At 51.9% G+C, this 20,584-nt stretch overlaps 2 protein-coding genes across 6 annotated transcripts in view; one reads left to right on the top strand and one right to left on the bottom strand.

The window, feature by feature from the left end:
- The window catches only part of Odad3 (outer dynein arm docking complex subunit 3), a 13,140-nt gene extending 5,701 nt beyond the window's left edge, over positions 1-7,439 (bottom strand). The window contains exons 1-3 of one of the 3 annotated variants that reach the window (XM_040729996.1): positions 6,905-7,437; positions 2,794-2,915; positions 2,635-2,712 (exon numbers count right to left, since the gene is read on the bottom strand). In XM_040729996.1, the coding sequence (XP_040585930.1) occupies positions 2,635-2,712; positions 2,794-2,915; positions 6,905-7,139 (435 nt within the window). In that variant the 5' untranslated portion in view covers positions 7,140-7,437. Of the gene's footprint in view, positions 1-2,634; positions 2,713-2,793; positions 2,916-6,904 lie in introns of all 3 variants that reach the window. The other 2 variants (XM_040729997.1, XM_040729998.1) reach the window with 2 other exon arrangements.
- Positions 7,440-7,676: 237 nt separating this feature from the next.
- On the top strand, positions 7,677-19,559 carry Prkcsh (protein kinase C substrate 80K-H). Of its 3 annotated transcripts, XR_002384627.2 has the most exons (19): positions 7,677-7,803; positions 8,095-8,247; positions 8,389-8,505; positions 9,034-9,129; positions 9,220-9,277; positions 10,800-10,917; positions 12,549-12,678; positions 14,624-14,708; positions 15,525-15,603; positions 16,193-16,279; positions 16,461-16,622; positions 16,696-16,792; positions 17,194-17,263; positions 17,447-17,536; positions 17,908-17,982; positions 18,066-18,165; positions 18,254-18,404; positions 18,820-18,869; positions 19,250-19,559. XR_002384627.2 is itself a non-coding variant. In XM_005078521.4 (18 exons), the coding sequence occupies exons 2-17, from the start codon at positions 8,169-8,171 to the stop codon at positions 18,398-18,400; spliced, it is 1,590 nt and encodes a 529-aa protein (XP_005078578.1). In that variant the 5' UTR covers positions 7,677-7,803; positions 8,095-8,168; the 3' UTR covers positions 18,401-18,404; positions 19,250-19,559. The 3 variants fall into 3 exon arrangements, 2 of the variants coding, with proteins under 2 accessions (XP_005078578.1, XP_012974886.1); XM_005078521.4 differs by lacking the exon at positions 18,820-18,869; XM_013119432.3 differs by lacking the exon at positions 18,820-18,869 and having other exon boundaries at positions 16,461-16,601.
- Positions 19,560-20,584: the final 1,025 nt, after the last annotated feature.

The raw sequence follows: 20,584 nt of genomic DNA on the forward strand, positions 1-20,584 counted from the left end.
TGTAGTCTAGGCTGGCTTCAAATTGTGTATCCAGCCAGAGATAAACTTGAACTTCTGATCTTTCTGCCTCTGTTGGGATCATATTGGTGTACCATTGTACCCTATTTAACGAGAGCCTGGAGACCAACCAGGGCTTTGTCTTCGTGTGTGTGTGTGTGTGTGTGTGTGTGTGTGTGTGTGTGTGTGTGTATGTGTGCCCGAGCCTGTGAGAAACAGAGAGAGAGAGAGAGAGAGAGAGAGAGAGAGAGAGAGAGAGAGAGAGAGAGAGAGAGAGCAGGTGTACCTATGTACATGGAGATCAGAGGTCAAAGTGTGGGGTCTTTCTCTTTTAGCTTGCAGCTTTTTGATTTAGGCACGCCTCTCCCTGAGCCTGGGCTGGCTGGATCACTAACAAGCTGCTGAGAGCTCTGGGACCCCCTCTCTCAGTTCCCCAGTGCTGGGATGACAGGTACTTGCAACCACACCTGAACCCCCATTCTTTTCACTTATTTTGCTATGTGTGTGGGTGCACATATGGAGGTTGGAGGACAACTTGTGGGAGGGAATTAGTGAATTGGTTCTTCCCATCTATCTTTTGAGCTCAAATATCAAACTCAGGTCATCATGCTTGGCAATAAGCACTTTTGTCTATTGGACCATCTTGCCAGCACTCAGATTTTTTAATGGGTTCTGGAAATAGGACTTATGCTTACATAGCAAGCACATTACTGACTGAGCCATCTCCCCAGGTCCCTGGTTCATCTCCCATCACAGTTTTCACTTTTTTCTTTCTTTTTTTTTTTTTTCCAGACAGGGTTTCTCTGTATTGTTTTGGAGGCTGTCCTGGCACTCGCTCTGTAGACCAGGCTGGCCTCGAACTCACAGAGATCCGCCTGCCTCTGCCTCCCAAGTGCTGGGATTAAAGGCCTGCACCACCAACATCTGGCAGTTTTCACATTTTTAAATTCTTATTTCATTTTTAAGTGTAATGGCATGTTGTCTGCATATATATCTGTGCACCATTTGTGTCTAATGCCCCTGGATGCCAGAAAAGGGCACTGGATCCCCTGCAGCTGGAGTTAAGGACATTTGTGAGCAGCTGTGTGGGCGCTGGGAACTGCACTTAGGTGCTCTGTGCTCTAACCCATTGAGCCATAGCTTCAGCCTCCAGTGCCTGGATTTTTAAAGATTTAAGGATCTCCCTCGCCCCCAGCCTGTAAAGCTGAGCACACACGTAGTCATCTGGTGAGCCCACAGAGCCTCACACGGGGACAGATGAGGAATGCAATCACTAAAGAGAAGAGCAAAGCCCACAATGGCACAGAGCTGCTCCATGAGAGATGGGTTCCTGCCAGCGCCAATAATCAAGTTGCCGAACACCATTCCAATGCCAGGCTCTCATCAGGCCACACCAACTACAGTGGCCTCAATACCAATTAGCTTAGCTGCTGTGCCACTGTCCAGGAAGACAAGACGGGAACTCTTATCTGGCCACCTGGAGAGGGGAGCGGCTGCAGGAAGGCTGTCCAGCACCAAGGCTGTCCAGGTGGGGCCTCTGCTCTTCTCAGGAGGGAGGCAGACACAGACCCCACACGACCCCCGACTGGAGAAATAAGCAGAGACTTGGTGGTTTACATCTTTTACATCTTTTTCAGAGTCCCAGTTTCAGCCCTGGGTCCCGGCACTCAAGTTCTCTACCCAACTCTTTCTTTTCCCCTCCCTCCTCCCCCCTCTCCTCTCTCTCCTCTTTTTCAAGACAGGGTTCCTTGTGTAACAGCCCTGGCTGCCTGCCCTGGAACTCGCTCTGTAGACCAGACTGGCCTTGGACTCACAGAGATCCGCCTGCTTCTGCTTCCATAGTGCTGGGATTAAAGGTGTGCGTGCGCCACCGCTGCCCAGGGTCCTCTTTCCTTTTTAAAGATGTATTTCCTATTTAATTATGCGTATGAATGTGGGTGTGTGCAAATGTGTGCAGGGCCCTCAGGGGCCAAAGACATTGAATTAGGTGCTAGAGTTACAGTCAGTTGTGAGCAGCCTCAAGTGGGTGCTTCAAATCCAACTTGGGTTCTCTGCAAGAGCAGTATGTTCTATTAACTACTGAGCTATGTCTCCAGACTGATACCATGCCCACAAGCCAGGGTTTCAGGTATCACTATGCAGCCCAGGCTGACCATCAACTCCTTTTTCACTTGCCTCAGCCTCCCCGTGCTCAGAATAGAGGCATCCACCCGACACTCCACAGCTGTCAGTCTTCTACTAGGACACCTCCTTGGAAGGGCTCACTTTGCTTTATCATGGAAATGCCACCAAAGGCAACACTGGGTCAAACACAAGGTCAGTGTGTAATAAAGATTTCATTGACCGACCAGCAAGACGGCTCAGAGGGTAAAAGTGCTTGCTGCTATGCCTGATGGTCTGGGTTCCCTTACCGAAACCCACATGGTAGGAGAGAACCAACTCCTAGTTGTTGTTGTCTGACCTCCATAACACCACATGTTGAGGCACCTGAGACTGCATATACAAAAACAAATGTTAATTTTTTTCATTGAGTGAATAAATAAACGCTCAGCAGCTGGTTTGGAGAAAGCCTGGAGAGGAAGCTCCTAGGGCAGGAAGTCGGTGTGGAGTAAGTGAGGGGTGGGGTGGGGGGCTAACCTCACAAGTCCTGTTCTTCAGATAAGGCTTCTCTGACTTCCATTCCAGAATGATTGCCTGGACCACTTTAGAATCTCCCTGCCAAGGAGAGGAGCCCAGTCACTCCCTCAGGTTACTTGTTGGCCCCCACAAACCTCGGGCTCACCGGTGCACCCTTACCTGAAGCAGGTCTTTCAGCTGCATGTGGAGAGCCTTGGTCTCCTCTTGAAGCTGGTTGATGGTGTCTTGGTTCTTCTTCATGTTCCATTGGGAGCTCTCATAAAAAGCCTTCCGGTCACCCTCTGGGGCAGACAGGGGTCACTGTCATTGGGCAGGTGGATGGCACTTCCCACAGAAAAGACCTATTTGGTGGTAGTGGTGGTAGGTTTTTTTGTTTGTTTTGTTTTCATTTTTTGATAGGGTTCCTTGTAGCTCAAGCTGGCCATAAACTCATCACATAGCCAAGGCTGGCTCTTGCTCCTCCTCCCTCCATCTCCCAGGTGTTGGGACTGTAGATGTGCAGTCATATACTCAGTCTCTGCAGAGCTGGGGTTGGAGCATGCTAGGCAAGTACCCTGCCAGCTGAGCTACAGCCCCTTAAAAAGAACAAGAAGATGAGGGAGAAGTGCTCGCATGAGTATACCCACATGCTTGTGGGGGGTCTATGTGCTATGCCCTTGGTGGACAGAGACATTGGGTCTCTTCATATCACCCAATAGAGGACTTTATTGTAGAGGCTGGGAGAGCAATGCCTCACCAGGTTAAGATGCACTGCTCTTCTTGCAGAGGACACAAGTTCAGTTCTAGCACCCACATGGTGGCTCACAACTGCCTATACTCAAGTTCCAGGGGTCAAAATTCCTTGTTTGGCCTTTTTGGGCACCTATACATATGTGTACAACCCCTGCCCCCAGACACATATACATTATTAAAAATAAAATCTTAACAATATTTCAAGTGTGTGTGTTTTCATATGTGTGCATGTGTACATTATCTGCAGAAGCCAGAAGATGACTTTGAGTCCCCTGGAGGTGGTGGAGTTAGAGGTGGTAGGGGACTGCTGGAACGGGCGCTGGGAACTGAACTTGGGTCCTTGGTGAGAACAGTGTGTAGCTTAACTGCTGAGGAATCTCTCTGGTGTCCTACCCATTCCTTTTGGAGGTAGAGTCTTACTGTGAATATGGGGCTGGGATCTCTGCTAGGTTGAAAGCAGTGAGGCTCCGTTTTCTACCCAACTAGGAGCCGAAGTTAGAGGCATGTACCCAGCTTTTTATGTGAGTGCTGAGGATTGAAACTCTGGTCTTCAGGATTTTGAAGCAAGCACTTAGTCATATCTCCACCACCATTACCCCTTTTGGTCTTGTTTTCCTCAGAGAAAGTTTCTTATAGCCCAGGATGGTATGGGACTCAATATGTAGTCAAGGATGACCTTGAACTCCTGATCTTCACATCTCTAAGCCCCAAATGTTGAGATGATATATGTGTGTCCCATCATTCCTGGCAATGTAAGACCTTTCACAAATCATTTTTTGTTTGATCCCTTTAATAGTATGTAGCTCAGGGTAGCCTGGATCTTCCTGCCTTGGCCACCTGTTATGCACCTCAAGCCCAGTCAGCAGTATTATGATGCCTGACGGTACAGAGAGGATATTTTACTGGGTGCAGGGGATGAATTCTGATGCCCTGAGGCACAGTAGAGTAATAACAGTATAAACATCGCACACATTGCCAAATAGCTATACAAAGGATTATATGCCCTTCGCAATAACACCAGGAATGTCTGATGGTAGAAATCCCAATTACCACAATCTACTTATGATACAATATACTAAAATAGCACTCTTTATTCCATAAACATGTATAAGTATTCCCTGTCAGTCAAAACCATATGAGCTAAATAGGTGTGGTGGTGTACCTAAGAGGCAGGGGCAGGCAGAGCTCTGTGAGTTCGAGGCCAGCCTAGTCCACAAAGCAAGTTCTAGGACAGCCAGAGTTGTCTTAGAGAAATCCTGTCTCAAAAAAACAAATAAGCAAACAAACTCAACCAAATGAAAAGCAAAAATCAGAAGCTGGAGAGATGGCTCAGTGGTTAACAGGATGGCTCCCCCGGAGGTTTGATGTCCAGCACCCACAAGGCAGCTCACAATAGTCTGTAACTTCAGTTCCACGGGATCTGATGCCTTCTTCTGGCCTTCAAAGGCACCAGGCACACACATGGTGCACAGATATACATATACAGGTAAAACATTCATATGCACAAAGTTTTAAAAATTAATTTAAAAACCAAAACTGATATGGCTATGGCTGTAGCTCATAACTAGCCTTCATGAGGACCTGGTCTGATCTCAAGCAGCACAAACATGAATAAACAAACCAGTGTGGTGACCACTGCTTTAATCTCAACACTCAGAAGACCTCAGCAGGCAGATTTCTGAACTCAAGGCCAGCCAAGTCTACAAAGAAAGTTCCAGGGCAGTTAAGGTTACATTGAGAGACCTTGTCTCAACCAAAACAAAAAACGAAAACAAACCAAACAAACAAAATAATCAAAATTTTCTCCCCAGCCCATGAACTTATTTTATTACAGGATGACAGTATCAGTCCCAAGCACCCTATAAAACAGGGGGTGCTGGCTCATTCCTTTACCCTCTTAGCATGAGGAAGGCAGAGTAGGAGGAGCAGAAACTCAAGGTCCCGGAGGAAAACTCAGTCATCAGGCATCCTTATCTGTTGAGACTGAGACTGTGTGCTGTGCTGACCTACATTTCTCTCTCTCTCTCTCTCTCTCTCTCTCTCTCTCTCTCTCTCTCTCTCTCTCTCCAGTGTCTTACTCTGTAGCCCAGGTTACTTTTAGCTCACTAGATACCCCATACTATCCTCAAACTCAAGGCCTCAGCCTAAGTACTGCAATTGCTGCCACACCATATTTTAAACTAGAGGAATATTAAGTGCTGCTGGTGGTGGCGCACACCTTTGATTCCAGCACTCAGGAGGCAGAAGTAGGAGGATGCAATGAGTTCCAGGACAGCCTGGTCTACAGGGTGAGTTCCAGGACAGCCAAGGCTACACAGAGAGACCCTGTCTCAAAAAAAAAAAAACATTAAAAAAAAAGTTCAGTGAGGCTCAGCTAAGAGCTCCAGGGCTTGCCTAGCACATGCAGGGCCTAGGTTAGAGTCCCAAGCCCAGGCTAGCTCTGGACTTGCTGCATACCCAAGGATGATCTTGTACTCCTAATCCTCCTGCTTCCCAAACATGCAGACTACAGGTGTATGCTACTATGTCTGGTTTTGAAAACACACACACACACACACACACACACACACACACACACACACACACACACACACCTGGGATTCCATATGTAGATTAAAGGCATGTACCACCATACCCAGCCTGAAAGATTACCTCTTTTGTGGGAAGTGGTGTTGGAGACAGGGTTTCTCTGTGTAGCCCTGGCTGTCCTGGATCTCACTTTGCAAATCAGGCTGGCCTTGAACTCACAGAGATCTGCCTGCCTTTGCCTCCAGAGTGCTGGGATTAAAGTTGTGCACCACCACAGCCTGGTTTAAGATTACATCTTAACAATAGGAGCAGTAGCATACTAGGGTTTTCCAAATGTTGGCATAACGAATATTTGGTCTTGGTAGTTCTTTGCTGTGGAGCTGTATCAGGCTGTAGTAACATGTAAAGCTTTTTCCTGTCCTCTGCTTAATAAGCCCCCATATTCAGCAATATGACAGTCAAAAAAGTCTGCAGAATTGCTCAGTGGTCTCAGGAAAGAACAGCATTAACTCCCTCCATGGAAGCCACTAATTTTCACTTTCTACTATGTAACAATGTGCACTGTTTTGAGCATTTTATGAATTTCAAGTACTACATTGTTCACTTACTATGCTCGTTTTATAGATGGAAAGAATGAATACAATTAAGTTATTCCTAGTTCCCCAAGAGCTAATAACTACTTGCCAGACGTTGGTGGCATACACCTTTAATCCCAGCACTCGGGAGGCAGAGGCAGGTGGATCTCTCTGAGTTCGAGACCAGCCTGGTCTACAAGAGCTAGTTCCAAGACAGCCTCCAAAGCCACAGAGAAACCCTGTCTCGAAAAACCAAAAACAAAACAAAACAAAACAACAACAACAAAAAACCCCCAATGAAATGTGAAAGAAAGGTAAGGAGAAGTACGAGCAAATCTGAGTACTTGCATCTACAAATTAGTCACCTAGATTCGTACTGGCTGAACGCCATGTCTCACGGTGCCTACTCAGAAGACCCTCTGCAGCCATCTTACCTAACAGTTGGATTTTCCTTTGTAACTCAAGCACCTGTGCGTGCACAGAAGACTTTATCGAGTGGTAGGAGGGTCCCGCCTTGAGACGTTGTGCAGGCCAGGCCTGTGCCCGGCCCAAAGCCTTGCCTCGGTGGCCCTGAACCTTAGAGCCCTTGATTTTGGAAGAGGGAGCTGAAACTTGCTCCTGACTAGTCACAGCTTGGGTCGCGGCTGCCCAGCACAGGGGAGACGTCATGGTGACGGAGTTGAGGTCAAGGAGCCTCTAAAGAGTAGGAGAGTAACTCCGAGTTGGCCTCTCCAGTCCAGGTTCCTCAGCACTGGTTTCCCCGAGCTCTGGGAATGCACTTTTGCTAACTGCTTGGCTGAGGGCCTCCAAGCATCTCCCGGTTGCTTAGTAACTCCGTCCCCCCGCCCGCGTTCCCAAGGCAACCATCCGCGTTGCACTCCACGGCTCTCACTGGCTGGCGCGGCCCGGAGGGGCGGTCCCAGGCGGAGGCTCCGCAGAAGGGCGGAGCGATCGCTTGGGGGAGCGGCGGGTCGCTGCGGCGGTCACGTGCCCACGGCCCAGCCGCCACCCACCGCCCCTCCCCGACTGTCGCGGGCCTGGCCCGAAGCCCGCCACTCCCAAGATGGAGGCCCACTGCTCCGCCATTAAGCGCTAGGCTTCCGATGGGCTCTCTCTAAGGCTGTCTTTCACGTTTCCGCTCAAGATGGCCGCCACCGCCGCGGCTCCCCACGCGCTCGCCACTTCCAGCATGGCGTCCCCGAGCTGCCATTTCCCCAAGCGTGGCGAGCGAAGCGGAAGTGACGCATCCCAGGTAGTTCCGCCTTCTTGCTGCTGCAGGAGCCGTGTGGCTGCCGAGCCAAGCTGGTGTAGTGGCGATTGACCTTTGTCTCGTGTAGGTGAAGAGGTGGCGGTGGGAGGAAGGCACCCTGCTTCCTTACAGGTTGCAGCGGGGAGGGTGGGTGGAGGATTGTGGCCTCCTTGGGCCCACCCACTTCACCCCGTTACGGAGACCTAAGGTTTTGAGATCCCTTTGAGACTTCCACTGGCTCGGCTTGGGGATACTCCCAGGCCCTGCACCTCCAGTTCGGCAGCCGGCTGAGCGCTCCTTTCCCGGAAGCAGTGGTGAGTCCAGTTTTGGATAAGCAACCCTTCCGGTGACCGGATGCTCCATTCTTTCCTACAGTGGAAGGAAATAGCACATCTTCCTACAGCCTGCTTCCTGCCGCATAACACACTTCCGGTCTCAGCCCGGACGGGATGCTGCTCCTGCTGCTGCTGCTGCTACCCCTCTGCCGGGCAGTAGAGGTTAAGAGACCTCGGGGCGTTTCCCTAAGCAGTGAGTCCTGTTTTGTGCATAGCCTGGTGGTTGGAGGGGGCATTTTCCGCCTTTTGCCTCAGTTTCCCCTGGTGGATGGATAGGACAGAGGTAGTGTTTATTTAAGACGATCTGAGCTGAGTCTCTTGTTTTCCTCCCCAGACCATCACTTCTATGACGAATCTAAGCCTTTCACGTGTTTGGACGGCACAGCCACCATCCCGTTCGATCAGGTGAACGATGATTACTGCGACTGCAAGGATGGCTCCGATGAGCCTGGTGAGTCTCTTCTGCATCCGCTCACCGCCTGTTAAATGAGCCTGCCAAGAGCAGATGCCCCATAAGGATTAGGGCCCCAAATGCTCAGTGAGCAGGAGGAGGCACAGGAACGAGATCCCTAGCTCAGTGGTAGGATTTGTAGGTTTCAGTCTCTGGTTTCAAATCCCAAATAAAAGAACACATGTTCAGGGTTGTGACCCAAGTCAGCAGATGGCAATGTGTGAACCAGAGAGGGAGGCAGGAGTGGCTTCCAGGACGAGCAGCATAGCCCCTCTCAGAGGTGGGGGAGGGAGTAAGGCTGAATGGATTCTCAGGACAGGTGAAGGCTGGGAGGAGTGGGTGGGGCTCGCCAGGCCTTTTTGAAGGGCCTCAGAGGCTGGTGGAGACTGGAGGGCTCTGCTGCAGAACCCAAAAGATGCAGCTCCTTGCCTTGGTTGTTGCCGGTGTGCTTCTGTTCTTGGGACACTCTTACGTAGCTCAGGCTGGCCTTGAACACACTGTAGCTGAAAATGATGTTCCTTTTTACAGGCACAGCCGCTTGTCCCAATGGCAGCTTCCACTGCGCCAACACTGGGTACAAGGCCTTGTACATCCCCTCCAGCCAGGTTAATGATGGGGTGTGTGGTAAGTGAGGGTGCTCTGCGGCCCTGGGGAGGGTGGCGGGGCCAGCGGGAGGAGGCCCCGCCCCCTTTGACCTTCCCTCCCCTGCCGCAGACTGCTGTGACGGGACGGATGAGTACAACAGCGGCAGCGTCTGCGAGAACACCTGCAGGTGGGTGGGCTGGGGGGTGCCTGGCTCCTTGTCTGTGTCCTGCCCCTCCCCCCCCCACCTCCCATCCCAGCACTTGGGAGAGACAGGTTTATCTTTACATTATGTGTGTGAGAGACAGAGTATGTGCCACCCACATCCGTGTCTGCGCCACAGACCAGAAGAGGGTGTGCGTTGCAGTTCAGTCCTCTAAAAGAAGTCTCTTCAGTGCCTCCTTTGCCTTTTAGATAGGTCCTCCCTCAGTGTGTCCAGCCAGCCCAGCCTCACGGCCTCCTCCCTTTACCTCCTGGGTGCTGGGATTACAAGCCTAACCACCGGGGCCTGTCCTTTTGTGACTCCATTGCTCATGCGCCTTGGGAACTCCACTTTACCAGGGATCCCTCCAGCTGTAAAGTAGTTGAGATTGTTTACCTGTTCAAAAAATGGGAGATGGTGGCACAGGCCTGTAGTCACAGCACTTGGGAGGTGGAGGTAGGAGGATCAGAGGTTCAAGACCACCTTTGGCTACATAATGAGTCTGAAGTGTGGGCTGCCGGAGACCCTGTTTCAGAAAACTGGGGGGGGAGAAACTCAGTGCAGCAAGAGAAGTGACTTGACTGTCTGGTGGCAAAATTGAACTTGAGCTCTGATTAGGTTAATACTTGGTTTTGTTTTTTCCCTACCCGCTACTTGTTTTGTTTTTTAATTTCTCTCTCTTCCCCTCTCTCCCTCTACCCCTCCCCCTCCCTCTCTCTCCTCTCTTGTTTTTCTATGTGTGCCCCTGACTGGTCCGGAACTCACAGAGATCTGCCTGTCTCTACTTCCCAAGTGCTGGGATTTAAGACATGTGCCACCATGCCTGGCTTCTTAATCTCTTTTGTGTGTTTATATGCTATGTGTGTGCAGGGTAAGAGCATGTGTGCAGATGTGTGCTATGTGTGTGCAGATGTGTGCTGTGTGTGTGAGGGTAAGAGCATGTGTGCTGTGTGTGTGAGGGTAAGAACATGTGTGCAGGTGTGTGCTGTGTGTGAGGATAAGAGCATGTGTGCAGGTGTGTGCTGTGTGTGAGGGTAAGAGCATGTGTGCAGGTGTGTGCTGTGTGTGTGAGGGTAAGAACATGTGTGCAGGTGTGCTGTGTGTGTGAGGGTAAGAGCATGTGTGCAGGTGTGTGCTGTGTGTGTGCGGGGTGTTTTGTTATGAGACAGGGCTGTCTTGTGTGGCCCTGACTGGCTTCGTATTCACTATATAAACCAGGCTGGCCTCAGACTCAGAGATCTTCCTCCTCTTTGTCAGTTTGGGGGCTAGCTTCCAGCCCCCTTCCAGCACCTCCTAGTCTGTTCTGTAATCCCAAGGATAGCCAGCTGTTCATCCTCTGGAGGTCAGAGCTGAGACCTGGAGGGGCAGGTTGAAGAGGGCTCTTTCTGTCTCTTTCTCAGCATTGCTCGAGGGGAGTGTGGGTGGAGCGTGCAGGGGACTTGGGCCCTTCGGAAAAGGCCAACATGCTGAGTCCTGAATCTTTAGTGGTACTTGTGTGTGTCTGCTCCAGAGAGAAGGGTCGTAAGGAAAGAGAGTCCTTACAGCAGCTGGCCGAGGTCACCCGAGAGGGGTTCCGCCTCAAGAAGATTCTGATTGAGGAGTGGAAGACAGCCCGGGAGGAGAAGCAGGTGAGGGATCCAGAGCGATGCACTCGATTCTAGCTGTGATGAGCCTGTGTCTGTCTTTGTGAGTGCTTGACCGAGCATTTCCCAAGTAAGGTTATCAGCTTACGAGCCAGAGTTAACACTGCAGACAGGAAGAACGTGTTTGTATCCCTGCCCCCTGTCTGTAACCTAGGTTAGTGTTTGCTGATACCCTAGTTCTGGGGAAACCTCTCAGCTTAATGGCAGTGAAAACTGCTACATTGAATGAGTACTTGAGGATTCTTAGGCTTGTGTGTTGTTATTTTTTTTACTCTTTGCTCTTTTGGGGGGGTCTGCCACCCAGGTCCCAAATAAATACACACAGAGACTTGTTATTACTTATAAATACCTGGTCTTAGCTTGGCTTGTTTCTTGCCAGCTTTTCTTAACTTAAATTATCCCATGTATCTTTTGCCTTTGGGCTTTAATCTTTATCTATTCTGTAGACGTTTCTTACTTCTCACTCCTTGGCTTGCTGTGTGGCTGGGTGGCTGACCGCTAGGGTCCTCCTCCTTTCCTGCTCCTTCTCCTTGAGCCTACTTTTTCTCCTCCTATTTATTCTCTCTGCCAGCCCCTCCTATCCTTGCTATTGGCTGTTCAGCTCTTTATTAGACCAGTCAAGTGTTTTAGACAGGCAAAGTAAAACAGCTTCACAACATAAAAGAATGCAACACATCTTTGCATCATTAAATAAATGTTCCACAATTATGTAAACAAATGTAGCACATCTTAAAGAAATATTCCACAACACTGTGTTTCCCTCCCTTGCCCACTGTTGTGGCTCATTCATGGTTCAGCAGCAGCACTGCCTGGGAGGTCCTTCCCAAGGCACTAAGACAGGACTCCAGACTCTCTGTTCCTGTCCTCGGAAGATTCCAGGCCCTTCTCAACCCCAACCTCACTGGGGATTCTAGGCAGATAGATGCTTCAGCCCTGTTCTGTGCTCCCAGACCTGGTGCTTCTGAGAACGTATGCTCAGGGTGTCCCTGGGGCTATGCATGTTAGAACCCGACCTGCTCCTGCCTCGGGAATGCTAGATAGTTAGAAAGTTATATCCTTGCTGTTGGGTAGGGACTTTTAAGGACCTTGGGGCATCAAGAGCTTTCTTGCATGGTTACCCGTACCTGTCTTGAGAACAGGAAATGAAGATGATATCCTGGAGGAAGGGCTATCTTAATGGAAATCTGTAGGGTAATTCAGGTCAGCCATGGAAAATGTTTCAGGCTGAAAGAGTCGCATATGGAAAGAGCTGACAGCCAAGGGGGAGGGGAGGGGAGGGGAGGGAGGGATCTGAGGAGCATCGAGACGGCTCAGTGGTCAAAAATACTTGGCCACCAAGCCTGATGACCTGAGTTTGACTCTCAGGATAGCAAAGAACTGATTCCTGTGAGTTGTCATCTGACTGCCATGTGTAACCCTCCTCAAAAAAACAGGTGTGACAGGTGGGGTTGGGGAGGAGGCCTGATGTCACACAGGATGTCATGGGCTCTCCAGAGAGCCACTGGGAACCAGAGTACAATGCGGGTGTCTGGAAAGATGTTGGGGAACAGAGGCAAAGACAAAGACAGGACCAGGTGGAAGCAGACCTGGACTTTCGCCCTCCACTCCCCTTCCAGGGAAAGCTGCTTGAGCTTCAGGCTGGAAGGAAGTCTCTGGAAGACCAGGTAGAGACGCTGCGGGCAGTGAAGGAAGAAGCAGAGAAGCCAGAGAAGGAGGCCAAAGACAAGCACCGGAAGCTGTGGGAAGGTACACTGCGGGGCTGCGGCCAGAGCGGAACGGGCAGCTCCAATTCCCGAGTTAGTTACACATGCTAGCCAAGTGCTCTATACAGAGCTATACCCCATCCCGTCTTCCTTTTTGAGGCAGGGTCTCGTGTAGCCCAGGCTGCCTTAGTTTACCGTGTAGACTAGGAAGATCTAGAAGCCCTCGTTCTCCTGTCTCTATGCTGGATGCTGGGGTTACAGGGATACACCATGCCTGGGTTATCTGTGTTTTGATTTGTTTGCTTTTTGTTGTTGTTATGTTTTGAGTTGTGGTCTAGAACTCAGTATGTAGACCAGACTGGCCCTGAACTCACAGAGTCCACTTGCCTCTGCCTCTCAAGTGCAGAGACTTTAAAGGTGTGCCCACCATTTTATGAACTTGGGGTTTGGTTTTTTAATTATTATCATGATTGCTCACATCTTCGTGTGCTTAGTTAACTTTGTATTGGTCATCAGGTTTGGGAACTCTAGGAATAATTTGTAACCGTGGCTGCAAGATCCTTTCTAAAGATTTCTTCTCTCCTTTTGTGTGGTGCCTAGAACCTTCCCTCCAGGAATCTCAATCCCTGGTTGAAAGTTTGAGACCTTTGACCTCTCAGCAATGTGCAGCTCGCTCCCCCAGTAATAGGAATGGATCCAGCGCCTTCCACGGGCTTGACCCGTCTGCTGGTGTCACTGGGCATTCTTTTTTTTTTGTTTGTTTGTTTTTTGTTTTTTGTTTTTTGTTTTTTCGAGACAGGGTTTCTCTGTGGCTTTGGAGGCTGTCCTGGAACTAGCTCTGTAAACCAGGCTGGCCTCGAACTCACAGAGATCCGCCTGCCTCTGCCTCCCAAGTGCTGGGATTGAAGGCGTGCGCCACCAACGCCCGGCTGTCACTGGGCATTCTAGGCAGGGCCTCGAGTTCAGATGTGTGCATGTGTTTTCTGACTTGACCTATCTGAGTGGATGCCGTCTTCCTAAGGTGACTGGAGACTCTTCTGTTCGTCTCCCCCACCTTGATCTTTGATTTAGTTCTGTTTGTCCCACCAGGCATAACACCTGCCATTGCAGCTCTTGGGAGGTGAAGGCAGGAGAATTATAAGTACCAGATGAACTTGGCCTACATAGTGAGACCCTGTCTCTAATAACTGAAATAAAATATAAAGAAGGATCCCGGCCTTGGGGACTATTGTTCCAGCCTTTAGGAGGTGGATTAAGAATTCAAGGCCAGCCAGATGTGTGTGCCTTTAATCCCAGCACTCTGGTGGGATTAAATCTCAGCAAGCAGTTGATCTTTAAGTTCTAGGTCAAACTGGTCCACAGCCAGAGCTACCTAGTGAAACCCTGCCGCAAAAAAACAAAAACAAAAAACAAGGTCAGCCTTGGTTTCATAGTGAGTTGGCCAACTTGGGGTGCATTGGACCCCTGGTCAGGAAAGAAAAGGGAGGTGGGTAGGTGAAGAGTGGAAGGGAGCGAGAGGGCAGCCCCTGCTGCGACACTGCTCAGGGCCTTCTGAGCAGAGAGCATTGTGCTGGTCGCTGTGAGGGAAAACACTGCTAGTCTGCCAGCTGCTCAGCTCCCCACCTCCTAGGCTTCACCTGTTCCTCGTTTCACATCTGAGGGTGGGTGGGGAGGGAACACCTGTGCACAGTGAAGTCAGGACGACCTGCAGGCGTCAGCGCCCATCTCCATCACATGGGGCTTGGACTGAACTCGGGTTGTCAGGCTTGGCAGCAAACCATCTCGGGGGCCCCTCACTTATTCATCCTGCTCCTGGATCTGTCCTCCCTCCCAGAGGACACAGACTGTTAAATCCAGCCGGGACTGTGTCCCCAGCCCTCAGTGTAAGACTACTCTCATAGGGACTCCATGTATAGTGAGGGCGGGTTTTGGGGGTGATGGGATTTGGCCACCTGTGGTACAGTGTGACAGAATGCCCACCTCCACAGAACAGCAAGCCGCTGCCAAGGTCCGGCGGGAACAGGAGCTGTCGGCCAGTGCCTTCCAGGAACTGGATGACAACAAGGACGGGGTGTAAGTGTGACTGCCCTGCTCACTGAGGGCAAGTAGCCAGGCTGGTGTCACTCTTATAGCCCTCCTGTCTCAGCGTCCGGAGCCTGGGGAGGCGGGAGAGCTGACACACGTGGCCATCGTGCAGTCGGCGGTTTGGAGGTGCTGGCTCGTAAGGCAGAAGTGAATGGAAGTTGATGTGTCAAGAAAAGAGGGTTTGGGAGTGTAGAGCGTAGTGTCGCCATCTTAAGAAGAGAGGGTTTGGGAGTGTAGAGCGTAGTGTCGTCATCTCAAGAAAAGAGGGTTTGGGAGTGTAGAGCGTAGTGTCGTCATCTTAAGAAAAGAGGGTTTGGGAGTGTAGAGCGTAGTGTCGTCATCTCAAGAACAGAGGGTTTGGGAGTGTAGAGCGTAGTGTCGTCATCTTAAGAGGGTTTGGGAGTGTAGAGCGTAGTGTCGTCATCTTAAGAACAGAGGGTTTGGGAGTGTAGAGCGTAGTGTCGCCATCTTAAGAAAAGAGGGTTTGGGAGTGTAGAGTGTAGTGTCGTCATCTCAAGAAGAGAGGGTTTGGGAGTGTAGAGCGTAGTGTCTTCATCTTAAGAAAAGAGGGTTTGGGAGCGTAGAGCGTAGTGTCGTCATCTTAAGAAGAGAGGGTTTGGGAGCGTAGAGCGTAGTGTCGTCATCTTAAGGCCACTCCTCCGACTCTTCCTTGAGTCCTTCTGGAGTTAGGTCTCTTAGAGGGGAGAGTGGGAGGTGACTGGGCCCTGCCCTCCCAACCCAGCTCTCATGCTCACAGGTTCAGGTCCCAAAGGAGCCTCACCCTCCTTGTCTGTACTCCCTCAGGGTCTCGATGTCTGAGCTACAGACTCACCCGGAGCTGGACACAGACGGCGACGCAGTGCTATCCCCAGAGGAAGCCCAGGTACTGCAGCCTGTCCCGGCCTGGCACTTGTAGAGACCATTGGCCTAGAGTGGATTCAGGGTGAGAGGAGCAGGGTAGGCCGGCTCTGGTGAAGAGCTCCCTGCTGACCTGAGGCGAGGCCATTCAGGCCAGTGTGTGACCATATATTGCTGGCCACCTGGTTGGACCCTGACTAGTATCAGGGCAGCATAGAGCCTGTTCCCATGCTTGTTCACCCCAGTTACCTTCTGCTTCTTGCCTCAAAGTAGGAGTCCATGCATGCTGTCCTTAGGCTTCCATTCTGTCGTCTCTCTACCTACCATCCCTGCCTCTGCCCGCTACCATCTCTACCACAAACGGTCCCTCCCTGCCCCTTCTGGACCCTTGCTTAGGGTGTGGCATCCTCTGGCACTGTGCCTCTGTGTCTGTCTTGTCCCGATGTTGCCTTACAACCCCTGGTTCCTCCTTCAGGCCTGTTCTGTTCCTCTTGGCCATAGTACATGGCCCATCTGCTATGTATGGCCTGGTCCCTAGTTGTGAGTGGGGGCAGATGGGGCAGGGTATATAGGCTTCTGGGGGCCCTAATCCTGACTCATCCCAATGTGCGCAGGCCCTTCTCAGTGGGGACACACAAATTGATGCTACTTCCTTCTATGACCGTGTCTGGGCCGCCATCAGGGACAAGTACCGCTCGGAGGTCTGTGGGAAAAGGAAGGGAAGTGGTCCTGACCCCAGCCCCTCACAAAAGCCATCTTCTGTGCTGGCACCTCCTCCATGGAGGCCAGCCCTCCCAGATGTGTGAATCAGTGTCCCCCAGCTTGAGATGAGGCTGCTCCCCAAGTCCTCAGCATTGGCCTCCACAATCCCGGGTCTGCCAGGTGCTGCCCACGGAGCCTTCCCCGTCTGCTCTGGATGAGACCGAGCCCAAAGAGGAGCACCCACCGGTGTTGCCACCCACAGAGGAGGAGGAAGAAGAGGAGCCAGAAGAAGAGGAAGAGGAGGAAGAAGAGGAGGAGGAGGTGCAGGGGGAGAAACCCAAGGTTTGTGTTGGGGGAATGGTGGGCAGATGGGTGAGTGGGGCTGCCTGCTCACTGGGTCCTGCCACCTCCCCAGGAGGCCCCAGCCCCTCTACAGCCCCCACAGCCAGCTAGCCCCATCGAGGATGAGAAGATGCCACCTTACGATGAGGAGACACAGGCTGTCATCGATGGTGAGTGGGGACCTGATGGGAAGGGGTCCAGCTTCCCCGTCCAACAGCCAGGCCCCGTCTGACATGAGCAGGTCTGCCCTTAGCACAGAGGTGTGCTGCCTGTCCCGCAGTGCCTAGGTTGCTTGGGAATTGCTGTTCACATCCCCAGGAGTCCTCCTCCTCATGGGCTGCACTTTGTTTGTAACACGCATAACAGGCCGGGAACCAGCTGGGCCCCAGGGGTCCTGGCCCTGTACTCTAGAGAGCCAGGCAGCAGAGGAGGCTCACCGCAGCTGGTCAGGCCTAGAGGGCCATCCCTGGGGGCAAATCCAGAGCAGAAGATGCAGTTGTCACATTCTCTGTGGGGCCCCAGTCTGTGTCTTCTCTGGAACTGGGACCCACTCTCATCTCCTGTCTCTCAGCTGCACAGGAGGCCCGGAATAAGTTTGAGGAAGCCGAGCGGTCCTTGAAAGAGATGGAGGAGTCCATCAGGTATGGGCCCCCGTGCCGCTTCTGACCTGGTCACGGTCCACCACCTGCTCCTGGGGGCGGGCCAGCCTGCCTCTTGCAGGGCCCAAGCACAACCATGCAGTGCGCTCTGTGTCCTGGTCCCTTCCCTGGGCCCTCCTGTGCTCTGTGTCATTGTCCCCTTCACTGTTGAACCTGCTTTTCCAGGAGTTTGGAACAAGAGATCTCCTTTGACTTCGGCCCCCATGGGGAATTCTCATACCTCTACAGCCAGTGCTACGAGCTCACCACTAATGAGTACATTCTGGCTCTGGTGGGAGGGCTGGGGGAAGGGTGCAGGGGAGGGCACTGGACAAACAGGAGGTGATAGCTCATACCCGTGATCTCATCACTGGGCTCTATTAAACTGGGCATAGGGGCCCATACTTTAGGTGAGTGCAAGGAGGATTGTTACGTTCAAGGCCAAGCTCAGTTATTTCAACGTGTTTGAGGTCAGCCTAGGCTACGTGAAACCCTGTCTCAAAAGGGGACACAGGCAGAGTCCAGGACTCAGTGGGCGTTAAAGGCCAGTGAGCCACCTGTGTACGTAGACACTCAGGAGGCAGGGGAGGGCTTTGAGGTGCCTCGGGTCCCGTGTCCTGTCACTCAGCAGTTCTCCCTACCCTTAGGTACGTCTACCGACTTTGCCCCTTCAAACTGGTCTCTCAGAAACCCAAACATGGGGGCTCTCCGACCAACCTTGGGTGAGTGGGTCCAGGTGTGTTGCCCTTATCCTGCCCCCAACCACCCACAGACCAGTGCTCAGCACCCTTGCTCTCTCCTACAGCACATGGGGCTCGTGGGCTGGCCCCGACCATGACAAGTTCAGTGCCATGAAGTACGAGCAGGGAACAGGCTGCTGGCAGGGCCCCAACCGCTCCACCACAGTGAGTGTCTGACCTGGGGCTGTGGGGACTCAGGCCAGGACGGGACCAGCCCAGCCCAGCATCGTTTCTTCTCTGTTTCTGTCCCCAGGTGCGCCTCTTGTGTGGCAAAGAGACTGTGGTGACTAGTACCACAGAGCCCAGTCGCTGTGAGTACCTCATGGAGCTGATGACACCAGCCGCCTGCCCAGAACCGCCGCCAGAGGTGCCCACTGATGGAGACCATGATGAGCTGTAGCCTGGTAAGGAGGCAGGGTCTCTGCTCCAGTGTTTGGACATTGCTGCTCTCCTATCCTTTGCGTCTGACTTTGCCTTATTTATTTATTTATTCATTCATTCATTCATTTATTTTTGAGGCAGGGTCTCATTATGTAGTTTGGCTGTCTGTCCTGGAACTTATTAGGTAGGCCAGACTGGCCTCCAACTCAGTGACTCTGCCTGTGCTTTCCAAGTGCTGGAGGAAAGGCCTAACTCTGTGTGTGTGTGTGTGTGTGTGTGTGTGTGTGTGTGTGTGTGTGTGTGTGTGTGTGTGTGTGTTGTACTAGAGTGAAGGGCAGAGGACAACTTGGAGGATAGTTCTTTTCCCCACTATGTGGGCCCCATTGAATCATCTTGGTAGGCCCTTGTTTTCTTAGAGTTTGGTTTTTTTTGGCACAGGGTCTCTCTCTACACAGCCCTTACTCTCTGGAACTCACTGTATAAACCAGGTAGGCCTCAAATCTACACAGACCTGCCTACCTCTGCCTTCCAAATACTTAAGACAGTTTTATTGCCAGGTGGTGGTGCACACACCTTTAATCCCAGCACTCGGGTGGCAGAGGCAGGTGAATCTCTGTGAGTTCTAGGACAGCCTGGGCTACACAGAGAAACCCTGTCTTCAAAAACAAAAGGGACAGTTTTGTTGCCTAGTTCAGACTGGCCTTGAGCATTTTTCAGTCCTGCTTCCTCTGTGCTAACCGCCAGGGCTTTCTTTGCTAGCCAGGCAGTTGTAGTTTTCTAGGGCTGGGGTGGACTCTAGGGCCTCCTGCACGCTTCCTTTTGCACTAACCCAGCCCCTCTGTGTTTCTAATTCTGCCCTCTATCCTAGAACCTCAAGGCCTGAGACTCACCCTGCAGTCTGTGGACCAAAGCCTGCCCACCCCGGGATCCCTGGCTGTCCTCCGGGTAGCAGGAACCCTGTGGGGCTCTAAGCCCTGCTTCTGGCCCAGGCTAGCCGAGTCATCCATGTTCCTGAGGCCCCAGCGGCCTCCAGAGATGGATAAAGGAGCTCACCTTCCTTGGATTTCTGGGTGGGAGTTAATCCCCGCCCCACCTCACCCCTGCCTCCCCAGCTGGTGGGAGATGAATGGATGACTTGATGTGTGTGACCTCAGAACAATAAATGTGACTCACCCACATTGGCCATGTGTTGTGTGTGCCCTGTTTCCCCTGTTGGTATAGCCCAGGCTAGCCTTAGATTATCTCCTGCCTCAGTCTCCCAAGGCATGGGACAGTGTGAGCAGAAGCAGGTGTGTGGGTGGTGGGCACTGCTGTTGACAGGATCTGGAGTGCCCAGGAGACAGGCTTCTGGCTGAGGTCAGGCTTGGTGGCATGTACCCTAAGCCCTGCAGCAGCCTCGGGCTCCTGCCATGACGGACTGTACCCTTGAACGGTGTCGGGAAGCAGCTACGTGCAGATCCTTGCGACACCACAGTCCAGCTAATGGGGAAGACGCCTAGCACCTAGCAGTTGGTAGATAGCAGGTTATTGTCGACTTCTGGAGCCTCCCCTAGCATTAGAGACCCCAGCCCAAGGAGAGATGGTACCCTTCCCTGGGTTCCCAGCACAGGGACCTATCACCCCTGCCCACAGGGGCACACAAATCACCTGAGACTTAAGATTCTGAACTTTTTATTTTCTGGCATGAAAAGTACAAATAATTAAACAATTCCATGTAAAAGTCAGTTACCGCGGCCAGGCCTGGAATCTCGGTAATAAATAGTCTAAACGCAACTTGAAGTGTTCGTGGGTTTGGGTTGAGGTTTGGTTTTTTGTTTTTCTACAGTTCATTATATCACCTCCAACATGGACTCTGTCATGGTTTGAAACTTTCCCAATAAACAGGATGAAGAAGGGTTGGAGGGGCTGAGCCCCTCCCCACTGGCCCTGCCCCTGGCCCCCAGGGACTTCGGAAGACCCAAGGGCCCCTCTCCCTGGGAGCCCTTGGCCTGGCCCTCTTGGGGAACTGGCCTCCAGGGAGGGGGCCTGGCTGGGCTAAGCTTGTGTCTTAGAAAAAAAAGTCCCCTCCTCCTAGTCTTAGGGGCAGCAGGGACCTAGGCCTTGGTGGGAGGGGTTGGGAGGAGGGGGCCCCCTCTTTAGAGCCCTCCCTCCCCCCAGGGTGGGGAACAAACCCAGCCCTTATTGCTCGTTGCCTCCAGCATGT

This window comes from Mesocricetus auratus, unplaced genomic scaffold, assembly GCF_017639785.1.
Source record: "Mesocricetus auratus isolate SY011 unplaced genomic scaffold, BCM_Maur_2.0 Super-Scaffold_100022, whole genome shotgun sequence".
NCBI classification, from domain to species: Eukaryota; Metazoa; Chordata; class Mammalia; order Rodentia; family Cricetidae; genus Mesocricetus; species Mesocricetus auratus.

Excerpts from the sequence above, each read along its gene's own strand:
- Prkcsh (XM_005078521.4), top strand. The coding sequence starts at position 8,169 with ATGCTGCTCCTGCTGCTGCTGCTGCTACCCCTCTGCCGGGCAGTAGAG. Across the intron at positions 15,604-16,192 it reads TATCCCCAGAGGAAGCCCAG|GCCCTTCTCAGTGGGGACAC; the intron begins GTACTGCAGCCT and ends CAATGTGCGCAG. Across the intron at positions 18,166-18,253 it reads GCCCCAACCGCTCCACCACA|GTGCGCCTCTTGTGTGGCAA; the intron begins GTGAGTGTCTGA and ends TTCTGTCCCCAG.